The sequence below is a fragment of the Giraffa tippelskirchi genome, chromosome 4 (assembly GCF_054371585.1).
Source record: "Giraffa tippelskirchi isolate mGirTip1 chromosome 4, T2T-mGirTip1v1.2.pri, whole genome shotgun sequence".
Classification (NCBI taxonomy): domain Eukaryota; kingdom Metazoa; phylum Chordata; class Mammalia; order Artiodactyla; family Giraffidae; genus Giraffa; species Giraffa tippelskirchi.
In genome coordinates, this window is record NC_137278.1 from 169,031,869 (window position 1) to 169,050,887 (window position 19,019).

Here is a 19,019-nt window from a genome sequence, read left to right on the forward strand (position 1 = left end):
GCCTAAAAGATTTCTCATGACATCCAAGAACACAAACATCAGTAGTAAGACAAAATCCTGACTCTCTAACCCACTTCTAGCATCCTTCCAGCCTGCCTCCTGCTTCCCTGCTGCTCGGCATCTTCTGCTCTCCACCTTTCCCATTAGCCCCTGGGCACATGGTCCATCCTTCAGGTCCTCACAGCAAACCTGCCCGGCCTCAGGATATCCGCACCAGCAACTTCATCTACCTGGAATACGCTTCCTTTGCTGTTCTTTTTTCCCTTTCCAACTTTACTGCAGTGGGTGTATGTTTAGTCACTCAGTCATGTCCGACTCTTTGTGACCCTTTGAACTGTAGCCCGCCAGGCTCCTGTCCATGGGATTTTCCAGGCAAGAATACTGAAGTGGGTTGCCCTTTCTTCATCCAGGGGATCTTTCCAACCCAGGGATCAAACCCACATCTCCTGTGTCTCCTGCATTGCAGGTGGATTCTTTACCCACTGAGCCATCAGGGAAACCTTACTGCAGTATAGTCAGTATACAAAAAATGACACATAATGAAAACAATCTAGTGAGTTTGGCTATATTTATGTATTCATGTTACTATGACCACATTTAAGGTATTAAAGATAGCCATCACCTCCAAAAGTTTCTTGGTTTTTCCTTTGTGTGTGTGTGTGTTTGTGGTAAGATCACTTAATCCAAAATCTACACTCTTAAATGTATTTGTAGAGGGCATATCTGGAACTAACTGCACCTTTATAGCCCCTGAACATCAACTCATGACCCCCTCTCCCCAACCCCTGGGGAGTTCTATTGTCAGCATCAATACGTGGGACTAGTTCAGAAGCCTCATATATGAGAACTTGTCCAGTATTTGTCCTTCTTTGACTGATTCATTAGCACAGTGTCTTCCAGGTTCATCCATGTTGTCACAAATGATAAGACTGGCCTCATTTTTAGAGTGGAACAATATTCATTGTATATGTACATAGTGCATTTTCCTTATCCATTCACCTGTCAATGGAAACTTAGGTTGTTTTCATAGCTTGGTTATTAAGAATACTGCTGCACTGAACATGGAAATGCAGATACTGCTCCAGGATCCTGATTTCAATTTACTTTAGGACATATGCCCAGAAGTAGGACTGCTGAATCATATGACAGTTCTACTATTATTTTTTTTTTTTTGAGGAACCTCCATACTGTTTTCCATAGCAGCTACACCATCTTACATCCTACTGACAGTGGACAAGGTTTCAACTTCTCCGCGTCTTTGCCAACTCTTATATCTTTTGTTAACAGCCTTCCTGACAGGTGTGAGGAGGCACCGTCTCCTCGTGTGACTTTGACTTGTATTCCCCTGATCCTGCGCTCTTCCACAGCTGTCTCCTTCTTGAATTTGAGTCTCAGATAAAATGTCACCTCCTCAGAAGTCCTCCTTGACTTCATATGTCATTATGTAACACATGCCACTGGCTGATAATTTTTCCTGATAGCTTGTCTAGTTATTGTGTCTTCCCTACTAAAATATTAATATCAGCACCATGAGAGCAGGGATCATTGTCCTGTGAATGAATCCTCAGTGCTCAGAATAAGAAGGTCTTCAATAAATGTTTGTTGACCGACTGAATGAACCAGTTACTCATGTGTTTAACACTAAGGGTCAAGGAAAGGACAGGGAGCAAATATTTATCAAGCATCTAACACAGGTCAAAGATTGAAGGCAGGAGGAAAAGAGGACGGCAGAGAATGAGATGGTTGGATGACATCACCGACTCAATGGACATGAGTTTGAGCAAATTCCTGGAGATGGTGAAGGACAGGGAAACCTGGCATGCTGCAGTCCACGGGGTCACAAAGAGTTGGACACAACATAGCAACTGAACAACAACAACAACATAGGGCAGATGCTGACCGAGATGGATTACACATAGTTTCTCAGTCTCAGAATAGCTCTATGACAGTTTTTCTTATCTCTACTTGACAGATGAGGAAACTGAAGCACAGAGAGATTGAGTAACTTGCCTGAGATCACAGAAGTAGAAATCAGAAGGGATTAAAGCCCAACCAGGCCAAGCTGACCCCACACGCCCTGCCTTTTCCACTATAATAAGCTGCTTCCCCATATCCTGCTCCTTAGAGCTTCAAATCAGTCTCAACTTTGCTCCTATGTGCTGTGTGACCATGAGCAAACTGCATAACCTGTGTCTAAAATGTCTTCAACTCTAATTGGAGGAAAAAAAAGGTTTCTATGAACATCAAATAAGATATAACATACCAAGAAATTATAAACAGTGAAGAAACAGGATAATACAGTAGATGTCAGCTATGTCTGTGATCTAGCTGTGAAAATATTTTGTGTCACTCCACGTACTGACCCTGAATCCTGGGTCTCCCATGTGGGTGCTGTACCCACAAAGCTCTCAGAGTCCCCACCTGTGGAGAGACCCTCTGCCTGTTGTTTCACTGAGTTTTTTCTCACTCTGATCCCTCTGCTTGGCAGCTCCCTTCTGACTTCACCTGGTCTGGGCATGCGTATCCCCTCTGCATCCACAGAGATGAGCATGGAAGTGACCTGCTGATGTGCCTGTGCCTACCCCCCCGCCCTGTTACCCACTCCAAGGTGGGGATGGCACCTGGTTCCTCCTGGGCCTGCCCTGAGCCTGGCACAGAGCCAAGCACTGGAGGTCCTTGGCAGACCAGCAGAGAGGCCTGGGGCCACTCACGTTTTCACTGTTGACGTCAGCCTCACTGGGGCAGCCAAACAGCTCCCGTCGCAGGAGGTTCCCATCATACTCCAGGAAGGTCAGGTACAGGTTGCGGAAAAACTCCACATGCTTGTTCTTCACCCGCAGCTTCTTGGGGGAGTTCCAGTGAATGACCTGGTGGGCAACAAAGAGACAATCAGGCCGGGAGGACCTGTGCTTCTGGGAAGCATGGCTGGGCACTTGTCTAAGCACTATCTGGAGGCCTTCCCATCCATCCATCCATCCATCCATCCATCCATCCATCCATCCACCCACCCATCCATCCATCCTCCCACCCACCCACCCACCCATTCATTCATCTATTCATTAATCATTCAGCATTTATGGTCCAGGGGTTAAGAGCCAGGGTGCTGAAGCCAGACTGCCTGGAGTCAAATCCTGGCTCTGCTCTAGGTAATGGTTTAATCTTGGGCAGATTGCTCAAACTCTCTGTGCCTCAGTTTCCTCATCTGTGAAATTGAATAGTAATGACTCCAGCTGAGATCAGTCTTTTAAGCTTTTGCCTCTCAGCTCCAAACCTGCTTTGTGATGCTGAAGCCAGGACTCTGCAAACCCTACTTCTGCTCTGCCAGCCACTTCCTATTCACGAGTGGGAGACAAAGTCAGGAGGGGGGAAAAAGAAAGACTTGCTCGTTCCTTTTGCTTCCTGTCCCTACCTCCTTTCTCCACACCAGCTGTGGCACTTCCTTCCTTCAGCAGCAGCTAAACCCACTCTGCAGTTTTTCTAAAACTCAGATCCTGCCTCATGGTCCTCTGTCCTGCCTGGTGCTGCTGGCTCGGGAGTTGCCTGCTGACCCCACCTCAGAGTGTGGCTTCCAGCCCCAAGCTGGACTAATTCCCACCTCTTCCCTCTGTTCCTTCAGTTCCAGGGGTGGGAACTGCTTCCTGCAATTTTCTATTTTTGCTTTTATAGTTACCAAGTGAACTCTTTACATCTAGTTATCATTTTTAAAGATTAAATTCTCTGTTCAAATAATTGGTATGGTTTTTGCCTCCAGCCAGGACTGACGGATGCACTGTCTCCCAGAGCTGCTGGGAAAAATCAACTCATTAATACATGTAAAACATGGAAGTACTGCCTGGCACAGGATGAGTGCTCAGTACATGCGGGCTCTGGCTATTAAGTGCCTACAGTATACGGAGTTGGGAGATGGCAGAGGCCCCTGCTGGCAGTGCCCATCTGTGGCCTGCTGGGGAGATGGGTCCCCAGACAGGTAATAGGAGGCAATCATGGAGGGAGGATCAAGAAAAAATGGCATCTCTGGAAGCTCAGAGAAGCATCTCTTAGAAGGAGACTTAGCCCTTGCCACTAGCTGGGGCTTGAGGGGTGGAAGAGAGGAGACTCTCCTGAGATATGCCCAATCGGGGCAGGAGGAGGTCCCGGGTCAGACATTAAAATAATTGCATGCGAGCTGGTGACACTCACACCCAGTGGGGATCATGTCTTTGCTGTGAAAGATGCCGGTGCTTGCCAAGTGCTGAGCCAGCAGGAAGGCTGATGGATGTGCATCTGACTCAGTAAACCTGAGATTCTTCATCAGGGAGAAACTTTAAGAGGGAAGTCAGGGCCGGCCTGTGAGCTTCCCAACAAACAAATTGTAACTTTGCATTCACAAACCTGCTGCAAACTCTGGAGACACCGTGTCCTTAAATGCTCCAAATGAGCCCATTTGAATCCCACTGTCCATTTTACAAAGATGGTACTTTGACCTGCCCATATTTCACAGCAGTCAGGTTGCAGAGCTGAGACACAAACCCAGCTCTGAACCCAAAACCCCAAGTTCCTGAGTGTTCTGTGTCAATGGCTGAGAGCTTTACAGGTGTGGAGAGGGAAACCTACAGAGGAGAGATGGTTCGCTCACAATCACGTGGTGAGTCTGGACCAGGCCAGAGCTGGGAAGAGGATACAGGCCTCCTGGTGCTCCTCCACTGCCTCCCACCCTCCACTTACTCCAGGCCACCTCTTATCCCATTATGCCTCATTCTGCTGTGTCTGCCCAGGGATCTAGATTTGTGTATCATCTAAGGCAAAATATGAGGTTATATAAAAAGCAGCAAAGATTAAAGGAAGGTAGGGGGAGAAGATGGTGGGTCACTAGCAGGCCAAAGGGGTTTTAGAAAACCCTAGGAACTTGGCTTCGCTAGTGGCTCAGATGGTAAAGCATCTGCCTGCAGTGCAGGAGACCTGGGTTCAATCTCTGGGTCAGGAAGATCCCCTGGAGAAGGGAATGGCTACCCACCCCCGTATTCTTGCTTGGAGAATCCCATGGACAATGGAGCCTAGTGGGTTGCAGTCCATGGGGTCCCAAAGAGTTGGACGTTACTGAGCGACTAAGCACGCATGAACCTGGCTGCCCTGTGATAGGTATGTGCACTCAAAGTCTATTAATATATATTCAGGTTTACCTTTGCCACCTAGGATTTAATCATCAGAACATAGAATACTCCATTCCCCTTTGCTAGGCTCTATAGAAGTAAGTAAAATATCTATTGTTTACCTAACACTGATTATATGCTAGACATAGGCCAGGGCTGCTGGTATGTGTGTGTGTGTAAACTTTCACATTCAGTCCTCAAAACAACCTGGCAATTTTTTTTCTGTTATCATTCTTATTATAATCCTGAGAGTCAGTAAGTAGCAAATCCTAATTCTAAATTGGGTCTTACTCCCAAATCTTTTTCTTTCTACCACATCATTCATTCATTCAAAAAAATATTAGAATGAGCAATAACTCTGTGCCAGGTACTGACAGGGTCTGTGACTGCAGTGCGTGGATGTGCTAAGTCACTTCAGTTGTGTCTGACTCTTTGTGACCCCATGGACTGTAGCCCTCCAGACTCCATGGGATTCTCCAGGCAAGAATACTGGAGTGGGTTGACATGCTCTCCTCCGGGGGAATCTTCCCAACCCAGGGATGGAACTCATGTTTCTTAGGTCTCCTGCATTGGCTGCAGTGATGTACTCAAAAGATCAAAGTTCTATTTCTGGAATTTACAACTGAGGGGAAGAGGCAGCTATTACATAACCATCCATTAAGTATGATGTGTGCTTTTTAAAGAGATGGTAAAGAGAGGCTGTTGGTGGTCATTATTGGGCTGGGTCACTGCAAGTTTAGAGAAACTAAGACACAGAGGGAGAAAGGGGCTTGCCCAGAGTCACAGCAGAGGGAGACGCAGTGCCCAGCTCTGCCTCCCAGGCCACTGCTCCTGCCACTAAGTCATGTGCCTGCTTCCGAAACTCCGACTCAGGATGAGTATTTCTGATAATTCTGATCAGCACATGTCTGACTACTGAGAAATGTCATTTCCTGGTCTCCTGAGGGATAGAATCACCCATCATCGCTGGCTCAGGGGCAGCAAGTTGGTGGTGTAGATGATATACACTGATGAGCTTTCACATATGAGAGAAACTGACACTGAGAATGTGTCCCAAAAACATTTTTGCAAGAAGCTGGTAAGTACTTCTGAGTCTCTGGAAATCGATCTTAACTTATTCTGCTTGCTGGGACACATTAGCACAGTAATAAAAAATATTATTAATATTAGCAGCTAACATATATTGGATGCTTGCTATGTGCCAAGCACTGCTCTGGACATTTCACTTTTCATAGCTCATTGATCCTTTACTTAATACTACAAGTGATATGCTCACGATCTCATCTTACAGGTAAGGGAAGTTCAGCAAATCTCCCCGAGTCACAGAGCTAGAGTGGGAGATGCAGGATTCAAACCCAAAGAGGTAGAGACATTAAGAATCTCTCCCTCTTACTTCTCCCATGCAATCATCAAATGACTGATTACAGCAATGAACATGAGATTTTCAGATTACAGGATGAGAAATGATACCTGCTCTCCCCTCCTGAATGTAGAGACTGCACCCAAACCTGGAATACAAAGGCTGCAGGGTGATTTAGTGCTTCTCAGATAAACAAGCTGAACCTCCAACTGAGGGGAAAGTAGGGAGGGTGGCATCCACATTGCATGGTAGGTGGGCTGCAGAAGCTGCCAGGCATTGGGGGCCCCAGGGGTGTGATCTGATTGGATCTGAAAAGTCTGTAAAGGCTGAAAATATGTGCAGACTTAGAGTCAGCCTGAGATAAGCCTGAGAAATTGATGGAAATTGACTACTGTCCAGGAAACTTAAACACCATCTGAGAAGATAGCGGAAGTCAACGTGATTAAAGGAGAAACAAACTCTGTCTCCCATCAAGGATGCAGGAAAAAGCATTTCAAAGACGGAAACAAGACCCTGGTACAAGGATAAGGCTATGGGAAGAGTGTAGCCAATACTTTGACTTCTGAAGTACTTGGAACCTACAAGTAAAAGCGTTAGTCACTCAGCTATGTCTGACTCTTTGTGTGCACACGGACTATAGCCTGCCAGGCTCCTCTGTCCCTGAGATTCTTCAGACAAGAATACTGGAGTGGGTTGCCATTCTCTTCTCCAAGGGATCTTGCTGACCTAGGGATCAAACCTGGGTCTCCTGCATTTCAGGTGGATCCTTTACCATCTGAGGCACCAGGGAAGCCCTCTGGAACCCACAGGGCTCATAAAAATAATAGATGATGCAAAACTGCTAAGAAATCAGAACTTGTGTGCAAATGCCAGGTAAATAAGAACACAGGGCTAATGTGTTCCAAGTTACTGAGATAAAGAGTATTTGGAAAATGGGTCTCTGTCTCAAAACCTCCATAACTTTCTTGGTTTACAGAATAACAACTATCCTCTGTAGATCGGCAGTGAAACCTGTTGCAAACTGGCTTCCACTTACAATTCCAACTCTATCTCCAGGAGAAAAGAACTTTCTGGTATTTCTTGAACATGTCTTCCATGACTCAGTGCCTTTGCATAAGCCCTCCACCCCCCGGCCCAGAATATCCTTATTTCTTCTCTACCATACACATGCCTGCTTATCCTTCATGGATGAGCTCAAAAGCACCTCTTCTGTAATTCTCTCCATGACGACTCATGTCAGAAGGTTGCCTCTGAGCAGTTTTTCTCTCTTCCCTATTTTTCATTCCTAACATTGATTTTGTTTGTAATTGCAATGTCCCTAGCCCCCATGAGTGGCTCATGATTCATTCAAATCCAGCTAATCATGATGATTCTACTCTGATTTCCCAGACTCCCTTGCTGCTAGGGGAGGCCATATGGCCCAGGATTGCTCAAAAAGAGATGGTAAAGCATATATTTGATTTCTTAGTCACAAGGTTCAGATAACATATCATTCTCCTACTCCACTCACCTTTCTGTTGTGAATAGAAATGTGAAGATTGGCACCATAACAGCCATTCTGTGACTGTGAGGTCAACACACTGCTAATCTACAAACCAATTCTATAGTTGCTTACACCAGAACTCTTAGGCAAGAAATTCAAACCCCCTATTTTATTTTTAGCCACTACAAATTGGGTTTTCTGATTTTCATTGTGAGCATTCCTAATATAACACCCAAGGCAGTTGTTGGGTCCTTCCTTAATGCTCTTATATTTAATTCTATTAGAGAACTCATTGCATGCTCTTGTAATTATTTATTTACATTCCTGCACCTGGCAGCACTGGAATAGGAATTTCTGAACCAGCAGGGACCATGACTTATTATTCTTCCTGAGTGCCATACAGCCTGCCAGGTAGTTAGTATTCAATAGTTGCAATTTCGTTCAAGAATGGAAAACATGATGATGACATTCTCAATAATCCTCATATTCTGTCTGTCTACAGCAAATCAGTTATAAAAGCCCTATTTGTGTGGGCTTTAGGATGGAGAAACATAGTCCCCTTTTCTTCATCTAAGGATCAAACAGCTTGCCATTTTCTCTTTAAGGAGTTTAAGCTCCTCTGTTCTTCCCTTGTCTGGTATTTCAAGAAGGACAATGGTCTCAGAAGTTCCTTTCCTTGTCATCTTCAGGATTATAATGCATGCTAGAAAAGAACAAGACACACACCTTATCCAAGTCCCAGCTCCAGCTCTTATCTGCAAGGTGGCTTGGACATGGCTGCCTAGTATCATGAAGACAGTCCCTCATCTATAAAAGGGACCAAGAGCAACTGCCTTGCAGTGTGTGGTCAAGACCAGGACTGATGGATTGATGGGCATGAAGGCATCTCATTTGTGCTTATTAAATTACAAAATAAATCTGGTTATAGACTTCATGAAACAGCCACCTTATCAACTAGGAAGGCTGGATGAAAACAGGAAAGCAAAGAGGAATAAGCAATAAGATTTAAGAGGAACCAGGGGCAGAACGGTAGGATGCATACAGACAACACAGCCCAGAGGAGGGTCCTCCTGGTAGAATCTCAAGAAGGGGCTATGCAGGAAGGCAGACACTCAGGTGGATTTAACTTCTTGGGCAGAGACTGGAGAGTGCTAAAAGGCAGGGGAGAGAGGCAAACGTTACCTTTGCTTTTTCCAACTCTGTCACCCAAACAACTTAACGTATCTGCATCTCCATTTTCCAGTCTGTTAAAAGGAATTATCAATAACAATATGTGCTTCAGAGGATCAGTGAGACAAGAAATGGAAAGATGTCCGCTGTGGAGCCTGAAACAGACTGGCACTCAGTGTGCAGGGGTCTCAGGAATACATGTGATCTGTCCCCATGGAATTGTCTTTAAAGTGATGCTGACCCTCAGGCTGCACTTAAACCTAGACTGTTGGTTCTGTGAATGCAAGACCTGTGTTTGTTCATCTCTGCACACGCAGTGACAGGCTTGGTCAGTGTTTGCTGACGGCCATGGAATCCACTTCGATTTCCCACTCACCAACCATCAACTGCTAAAGATTCTATTCCAATTCTCTCCCTTCTCTTTTCTCATTCCTGACAAGTGCCAGGTAGCTGCTATTAAATAAAAATGGTGTCCTTGATACTTAAGACTATAAGCCACAGATCTTCTGTGACTCTCCACCTCCTTTTACAAAGGTTCCTGTTGTTCCTTGCTTTTCACAAGTGCCAGAAAAAAATTCTCCCCAGACAAAAATGCATCATTACCCAGGAAAGGGGAAGAAAGACCAAACTCAGTGATTATTTAGCTCCCTCATCTGGAAAATGTAGACACTTAGGCCAGAGCATGCATCTGAGGCCTGTCTTACAGCTGATCATGTCTTGTCTGTCATCTGTAACATTTCTCATTTTTCCCTGCCTGAGGTGGTAGAGGTTGAGGAGAGGCAAAACAAAAACAAAAACAAAAACAAAAACAAAAACAAAAAAAAACAGGAAAGTGGATAATTTTGAAAATACTCAGGGCTGGGAGGGTCATAACTCCAAGAAGATTCAGTTATGTTCTCTAACATTCATCATGTTCAATGTTTTGTTTTGTTTGCTATAAAATGGGAATACCAATCAACTTGAACTGGATTCTGTCTAGCCTATCTGAAGCATTCCAGATGGACCTCTGAGAGCCAGAAGTGGGAAAGTGATATATTAGGTGCAAGGATCTTCTATGACGTTGCCTAGCGTGGCTTCTCTGCAGTCACTCAACCTTGGATGGGGACCAGCCCTGTGTGTTCCCTGCAGAGGGAATTAATTACTGAAACTTGACACGAAGTCCTCTACATCCAAATGTATGAATAAGAGCACGTGGCTAAGTCCAACCAAGTTAGCCTAGGCACCCAACTAACATAACTGGCTATACAGTACTGTACTGTAATAGGATTATAATACTGTCCACACAAATAATACATAAGAAACAAACAAACACAAAAAACATTTTTCATCTTACAGTACAGTGCCTTGAAAAGTATAGCAATGCCAACTACATCACTGATGCTGTTAATGCTTACTTCTGGACATCCTGGGCTTGATGTAAAGATACTATTGTACTCTATACAGTCCTGTCAGTCAGTCAGTTCAGTCTCTCAATTGTGTCTGACTCTTCGCGACCCCATGAACCACAGCACGCCAGGCCTCCCTGTCCATCACCAACTCCTGGAGTTTACCCAAACTCATGTCCATTGAGTCGGTGATGCCTTCTAACCATCTTATCCTCTGTCATCCCCTTCTCCTCCTGCCCTCAATCTTTCCCAGCATCAGGGTCTTTTCCAATGAGTCAGCTCTTCGCATCAGGTGGCCCAAGTATTGGAGTTTCAGCTTCAACATCAGTCCTTCCAATGAACACCCAGGACTGATCTCCTTTAGGATGGACTGGTTGGGTCTCCTTGCAGTCCAAGGGACTCGCAAGAGCTTTCTCCAACACTACAGTTCAAAAGCATCAATTTTTTGGCGCTCAGCTTTCTTTATAGTCCAACTCTCATATCCATACATGACTACTAGAAAAACCATAGCCTTGATTAGACTGACCTTTGTTGACAAAGTAACGTCTCTGCTTTTTAATATGCTGTCTAGGTTGGTCATAACTTTTCTTCCAAGGAGTAAGCGTCTTTTAATTTCATGGCTGCAATCACCATCTGCAGTGATTGTGGAGCCCCCAAAAATACAGTGAGCCACTGTTTCCCCATCTATTTGCCATGAAGTGATGGGACTGGATGCCATGATCTTAGTTTTCTGAATGTTGAGCTTTAAGCCAACTTTTTCACTCTCCTCTTTCACTTTCATCAAGAGGCTCTTTAGTTCTTCTTTGCTTTCTGCCATAAGGGTGGTGTCATCTACATATCTGAGGTTACTGATATTTCTCCCAGCAATCTCGATTCCAGCTTGTGCTTCTTCCAGCCCAGTGTTTCTCATGATGTACTCTGAATATAAGTTAAATAAGCAAAGTGACAACATACAGCCTTGACGTACTCCTTTTCCTATTTGGAACCAGTCTGTTCCATGTCCACTTCTAACTGTTGCTTCCTGACCTGCATACAGGTTTCTCAAGAGACAGGTCAGATGGTCTGGTATTCCCATCTCTTTCAGAATTTTCCACAGTTTGTTGTGATCCACACAGTCAAAGGCTTTGGCATAGTCAATAAAGCAGAAATAGATGTTTTTCTGGAACTCTCTTGCTTTTTTGATGATCCAGTGGATATTGGCAATTTGATTTCTGGTTCCTCTGCCTTTTCTAAATCCAGCTTGAACATCTGGAAGTTCATGGTTCACATATTGCTGAAGCCTGGCTTGGAGAATTTTGAGCATTACATTACTAGCATGTGAGATGAGTGCAATTGTGCAGTAGTTTGAACATTCTTTGGCGTTGCCTTTCTTTGGGATTGGAATGAAAACTGACCTTTTCCAGTCCTGTGGCCACTGCTGAGTTTTCCAAATTTGCTGACATATTGTATGCAGCACTTTCACAGCATCATCTTTTAGGATTTGAAGTAGCTCAACTGGAATTGCATCACCTCCACCAGCTTTGTTCGTAGTGATGCTTCCTAAGGTCCACTTGACTTTGCGTTCCAGAATGTCTGGCTCTAGGTGAGTGATCACACCACTGTGATTATCTGGGCTGTGAAGATCTTTTTTGTACAGTTCTTCTGTGTATTCTTGCCACCTCTTCTTAATATCTTCTGCTGCACAGTACTGTATACAGTATACTGTATACAGTGATGTACAGTACACAAAAGCACAACCACTTGTAGAGGATGCACACATGTAACAATGTACGCCAGACACACAAGTAACTTACAAGACTGGACATGCAAATGCATGTTCACACTGTTGAAAGTTTATAACTTGAAGGTTCGCATGTAGAGGACTTACTGTATTCACTTTCACAGAATCCCCACAGGGCCCTCCAGGGTGTCTCTGTTGATTTGAGGACAAGGGGGACAGAAGGAAGTGGGTTCCACCTCCAGAGAGAGGTATGAACTCTTCAGGTGAGGGATGCTATCAAGGCTAGTTGAGAAGCCAGTTTGGTAGAATGTTAGTAACGCCCCCTGAGTCACTGCTTGGCAACTCCGAGAAGGCAAAGCTGGCTTCCAGGATTCCAGGAGGCCTCGCTGTTGCTTTTCTGCATGCTCTGCACTTTTCTGCACAGAACCAGACCTTGCCTTCTTCTGATGATTACTGGTCAGGCCTGACCTGCCAGAGCAAGGGCATGCAACTTGAAGGGCATAACCAATGAGACATTCCAGACCATTCACAGGCATGAGTCCCAGGAAGGGTCCACAGAATTGCTCCGCAGGATCACTGGGGAAGAGAGGGATCTCTCTCTTCAATTTGAGATCCTGAGTACTAGTCACTTCTACATTCCCTTGCTTGGATTTCTTCACAGTGTGCTTTCCTGCCTGAAAGGACCAGTTTGATCATTTGTTTTCTTGGTTGATATCTGTATTCTGCACTGGAATATAAGCTCTGGAGAGCAGAGCCCACATTGTCTGGTTCACCATGTATGATCAGTGCTCAGAACGGTGTCTGGCACACAGCAAGTGTGTGATATATATTTGTTGAATGATGAAGCTCTATATACTAGCTGAGGAGGCTGCTGGAAGTCACCCTTCCAGGACAGAGGAGGCAGAGACAGCAAGAAACAGAGAGAGAAGGAGAGGCAGGGAGGGCTCTGTCACTGGAGCTTCCATGTCTCGCTGTGTCAGTGCAGCGGGCAGGATCCTGAACTCTCATATTGAGATGTACTGAGGAACAAATATGCCTGGCTAAGTGTATTACCAATCATACTAATATCTCTTTTAGTGCATTTATGAACATTACTTGATAATAACAATAATATTTAACTAAAATAACTGTCACAAAATGAACAAAGGACTTAAAAAGAGTCCTTCATTATAACCCAAAGTACAAAATAAATCTATATGAGCCCAAGGGGATATGACTCCATGATCTAAGAAATAAATATAAATGGGGGAAAGAGACAAAACTCCTTAGAGAAGAACCCCAATGATATACATAGATTCCACTCCCTCCCCAGGAAGCGGAGCTCAATTTGCTCACTTCCAGTGCGGGGTAGGTATGGTGACTCACTTCCAAAACAGGAAGAAGGAAAGCGAAACATAGTAATTTATAGCACAGAAGCCTGGCAAGGTGGTCCAGTGGCTAAGACTGCAGGGGGCTCGGGTTTGATCCTTGGTCAAGGAACTAGATCCCATATGCCGCAATTAAAGATCTCATATGCCACAATAAAGACCCAGCACAATCAAAAAAATAAAATAAAATATTCGAAAAGAAAAAAAAGGAAAGGCGGTTATCAACCTTAGTGGTGCCACGGGTAGAGATGAGATTCCTTCAGACAATGTCATGAGGAAGGCATTTCACTTCTGAGACAGTCTTGCCAAAGACCTATATAACCTCAGTCTGATCATGAGAGAATACACATTTGAGGGATATTTATAAACTACCTGATCAGTTCATACCTCCAAAGTATCAAGGTCAATCACGAAAAAAAACAAAAAAAGACTGAGAAACTGTCAGAGACTAGAGGAGACTATGGACATAAGTGGAAGAACTGGTGAAATGAGGCTAAAGCCTGACGTTTAGTAACAGCAATGCACCCATGTTGGTATGTCAGTTTTGACAAGTTGGCAGTTGTCACATAAGATGTTGGCTTCCCCAATGGCTCAGCAGGTAAAGAATTTGCCTGCAATGCAAGAGACACAGCAGATGAGGTTTCTTTCCCTGGGTCAGGAAGATCCCCTGGAAAAGGAAATGGCAACCCACTCCAGTATTCTTGCCTGGGAAATCCTATGGACAGAGGAGCCTGGAGGGCTATAGTCTAAAGGATAGCAAAGAGTCAGACACAACTGAACACACACACACACACAAGATGTTAACATTAGGGAAAACTGGACTCTACCTGCTACTTTTACATTTTTTCTTCAAGATTAAAATTCTTCCACATAAAAGTGTATATTAAAAACAAAAAAGAGCTCTACAAAGGGATGACAGATTGAGAATACTAAGAACACAAGCTTGTGACCAGCAAGAAAACAGCTGAGCTGATACTTCTGTTCCCAACACGAGCTCTTTCTTAGCTACATCCCCAAGTACAGAAATGTCTATCTAGTTAGATCTGACAAGAAACTGGTTAAAGAAAAATTAAATCCTCAAGACTACTTCAAAAACAATTTACAAGCATGATCATTAAGGAAGAACTTTACCCCAAGTGTGTATTATGCCTCGAGATATTACTTAACGTTAGTACAAAGACGCATGATTAGCAAGACATTTACAAACAAAGCATCCAGAATATGAAGATGAGCCTCCATAAATTTTTGATGATGTTTTAAGTCTTGTGATAGCTGGTCTTGAACTTTACAACGTTTCACTAAAACCCCATGAAAAAGGTTCTGCAGTCTCTTTGGAGATTTCATACATCAAAATGAAAGATAATAAAATCCAACAAGGAAAACACTTGTTTTTCCTGCCTTGGCAAAAATGGCTGGAAAAATACACAGAAGATAATCTGGTAACAAACGAAGTAAATTCCTTGGTCAGCAAATATTGTAGGAAGAGTCCTAGAAAACAGATGATGAAAGCCTGAAGAAACTAGTATTAGAACAAATTACATGGGAGATTTGCTATAGAGTTAAATCAAAGTACAGCAGATTCTAACGTGCATCATCTTATGTTATTTGCAAGATTCTGTTTAGAAAATGAAATACACAAAAAGCAACTCCTCAGTGAGTGCTACAGGAAAGATGTCCTGGGGAAATTCTATTCTGTGCAGTGAATTCCTACTTCAATGATGATAATGTTTTATGGAGAGTGCATGTGTGGAATCACCGAAGGTATAGTTGCTTTAACTGGAATAATAATAAAGGATTCTAAGAAAAGTTACAGAGAGAGTGCCCCTTACTGAATTCCTGTACTGCACCACTGATGGGCAAGTTTGTAACAAAACACTGGAAGCCTGTGTGCATCAGTACTTTGGAACTATTATTAATAGATGGCAGTTGATTTGGGTAACTATAAAGACTAAACATATCACAGACTTTTTCCAATACATTCTAATGACATGAAGAATGAGAATGAAGCCCTCTGGCCAACACAGAGCTTTACTAGTTAACTCATTGCAACGGAAGTATAATAGATGGCATATGTAAAGAAGATTCACGCATTTCTGCTTTTATGAAAAAATGGTTGTCGGTGGTATGCCATCTCATGGAAAAAAGAGCATGCTATCTTTTGGAAAAAAAAAATACACCCTGAATCTGACCCTTCAATGTAAATGTGATGAATGTAAAAGTAACCCCTTTTATAAAGAATCTGTAACATAGATGGAGCTTTTAGAAATAAATATTTGAAATTGTTTCCCTCTTTATATAGGAATTTTTAGGTAAAAATGTTGTTCCCTATCAAACTCATCATCTCTCCATTCTTAAAAACTTCAGTGGCTCATGTTCATAATTAACAAATACTGCTTAGTTGGTGTTCCACTCTCTCAAAATCCTTCTCCTTAATAGAGCCCAATGTATATGGGGAAGTGTTTCTTATGGTGGGCTTCTAAGGAACCTGTCCCAAAGGCATTCCACGGTCCCAGTTCTGTGTGTTGACATAGAAGATGTGGGGGAAAAGGCTGGGGGATCCACAAAATTGGTCAGATTTCCCTGGTACAGGATTTTCTAATATGGCATCTGGTATAATACATAGTATACAGAAATCCCCTCTCCCCACCCCTCCCCAGCTCCCCTCTGTCTTAAAGAAATCCCATTAATGCTTCTCAGAACCGTTTGGCCACATGCTCCACAAAGTGCTATAGCAAGGCAAACTCTCCAAGGGTCATCACCTGGCTTCTAGGGTTGATATTTCCAGGAATAAATGCACCTGAACTTCATCAGCTTTGTGTAACCAAGCCAGCGAGGGATAATTTAAATTAATAACAATCAAAGGAGTTAAGTTCTAAAAATTACCCAATGAGCCAAGAATGGGTGAGTGTTGAGGAAAGACGAAAGACTAAGGCTAAAAGCACCTCAAGTCCCTTCCACTGAGTGAGCCGTTCTCTAGCACAAAGTCAAGACATCAGGTGATGGGGCACCCATCAGTGCTTAACCTGGGGTGAGCCCCTTCCCCTCTGTGGGTCCCTGATTCTTGTCTGTGAAATGAAAGCATCGGAATGGATGAGGAAGAAAGACACCTGGTTCACGGGATTTGCCTATCAGTCTGACCGAAAATTACCCCAAGAGAGAGTGCAAGCAATACTCATAGGTTGTTAATAGTAAGAATCCTAGCTCAGCTTGGTGTTCTGTGATGATCCAGAGGGGTGGGATGGGGGAGGCGTTGGGAAGGAGGCTCAAGAAGGAGGGAATATATGTATACATATAGCTGATTCACAGTGTTATACAACAGAAACATAGCATTGTAAAGCAATTATACTCCAATTAAAAATAAACAAAAACTCAGATATCAAAAGAAAAATAAAACAAAGGACCTATCTTTAATGGACTGGAGTACAATTCACAATGGAAATACAGCAGGCATGCACCTTTTCACGTCAAATAACAGTCCAGAAATAGACAAACAAAAAGACAAGAAAACAAAAGACCATAACTGAGATGTGCTATAGGAAAATATATTTTTATAGGCTGGGGCTCTTTAGCGCTGCCACATGAAAAACCATCCTTCTCTTTGAAAACAAATGGAATTAAGAAATTGGCAGTTTTTTTTTTTTAAAAAAGAATACTAGGTGTAAGAGATACATACTACTATATATAAAACAGATAACAAGACCTACTGTATAGCACAGGGAACTATATTCAGTATCTTGTAATTACCTATAATGGAAGAGAATCTAAAAAAATATATATGTGTGTGTGTGTGTGTATATATATATACATAAACATATATATATACACACATATACATATACAAGTGAATCACTTTGCTATACACCTGAAACTAACACAACATTGTAAATCAACTATACTCCAATTTAAAAAAATACAAAAGGCAGAAAAGAAAGAATGCTAGGCTTACTACATGTCTCATATTAATGTACCACTTCTTTTAATCTTTACATCTCCTCCGTAGAATGATTACTTCCCTACTTTCTCAGATGAGGACAAGGTGCAGAGAGGTTAAATAGCCCAATGACAGCCCTGCAGTCTGGCACACAGTGGGTGCTCCCCAGTTTGCTGGGTGAATGGGCGATTCCCAGGTATGAGCCACAGAGCGACGGTGCCAAAAGACAGCTCCTTGGATAGGGGCCAGCCGCCTAATATTTAATCCCAGAACTCCTCGGGTTTACCAGCCATGGCAGTGCACGGAGACAATAAAACACTTGAGTCCTTGGACGTGGGTCATGCAATGAAATCAAACAGGCACTGGCCTGAAGGAAAGAGCGGGCTGGATGGAAGGTGGTAATTCCAGATTTTAGATCTTCTCCCCCAACGCAACTGTTTTTTCTTTCTCGATCCATCCCAATCTTCCAAAATCAACCTCACCATTCATCATTCTTATTACCCTCTCTCAGGCTTCCCCTGCTTCATTTTTCACTGCAGTCTGCTTAGCTATGGCAAGCTCAGGATGCTAATCCATGGCAGTCCCTTATCTTCCTCAAAAGATGCGAAATCTGACACCTCTCTAAGTATTATAAAATGTTTTAAAACTTGAGTTATGTGCTACTCCTCTTATGCAAATGCTACAGATTGCCTCTAGGAACATAGATCATTTCCCCATATGGATGGCATGTTTTCTCTTGGTTTTTCTCCTCTCCTTTAGGGTTTTTCTTTTTAAGTGCACGCAGTTCCCAATTCAAAAATTCAGCATCTGTGCCTGCTGCTTCAAATTCAAATGTTCTTTCAAGGAGAGAATGTTATACTAAGGGTCTCTGTACTGAGGTTAGCTCTCAAAAATCCACTTAATTTAAAGAGAGTTCACAAGAATTTGGGCTTCTCAGGTGACACTAGTGGTAAATAACTTGCCTGTGGATGCAGGAGACGTTAAGAGATGCGGGTTTGATCCCTGGGTTGGGAAAATCACCCTGGAGAAGGGCATGGCAACCCACTCCAGTATTCTTGCCTGGAAAATCCCATGGACAGAGGAGCCTGGTATACTACAGTCCATGGGGTCGCAAAGAGTCAGACGTGACTGAAGTGACTTAGCAGACACACATGCACAAGAATAATTCTATAGAACTGTTAACTAACATAAAACATTTTTCTGGGAAAATACATTCAGGTGGGAACTCAGAAGACAGCTCTGGACTGGGACTAAGACAGACAGCTCACCTCTGTCATACTGAGCTGTGTGATTTGGGGCAAGTAAGTGACCAATGTGTATGATGCTTCATTTTCTGATGTATAAAATAGACTGAACAGAATTCACTCGGTGAAACCTCTGTCAAGATTAAGTGACACCATGCTTGGAACACCATTCCCATCCAATCTACCTGGAATATTCCATTCCATCCTTTGAGGTCCTGGTCACAGCTGGC

At 43.3% G+C, this 19,019-nt stretch overlaps 1 protein-coding gene across 5 annotated transcripts in view; it reads right to left on the reverse strand.

Annotated features, from left to right (window-relative positions):
- Nucleotides 1-19,019, reverse strand: part of LARGE1 (LARGE xylosyl- and glucuronyltransferase 1) — a 607,716-nt gene that overhangs the window by 53,503 nt on the left and 535,194 nt on the right. For 4 of the 5 annotated variants that reach the window (XM_081591375.1, XM_081591376.1, XM_081591374.1 and 1 more), the window contains one exon: nt 2,712-2,867. The exons of the other annotated variant lie outside the window; for it this stretch is intronic. In XM_081591375.1, the coding sequence (XP_081447501.1) occupies nt 2,712-2,867 (156 nt within the window). The remainder of the gene's footprint in view (nt 1-2,711; nt 2,868-19,019) is intronic. 5 annotated transcript variants of the gene reach the window in all.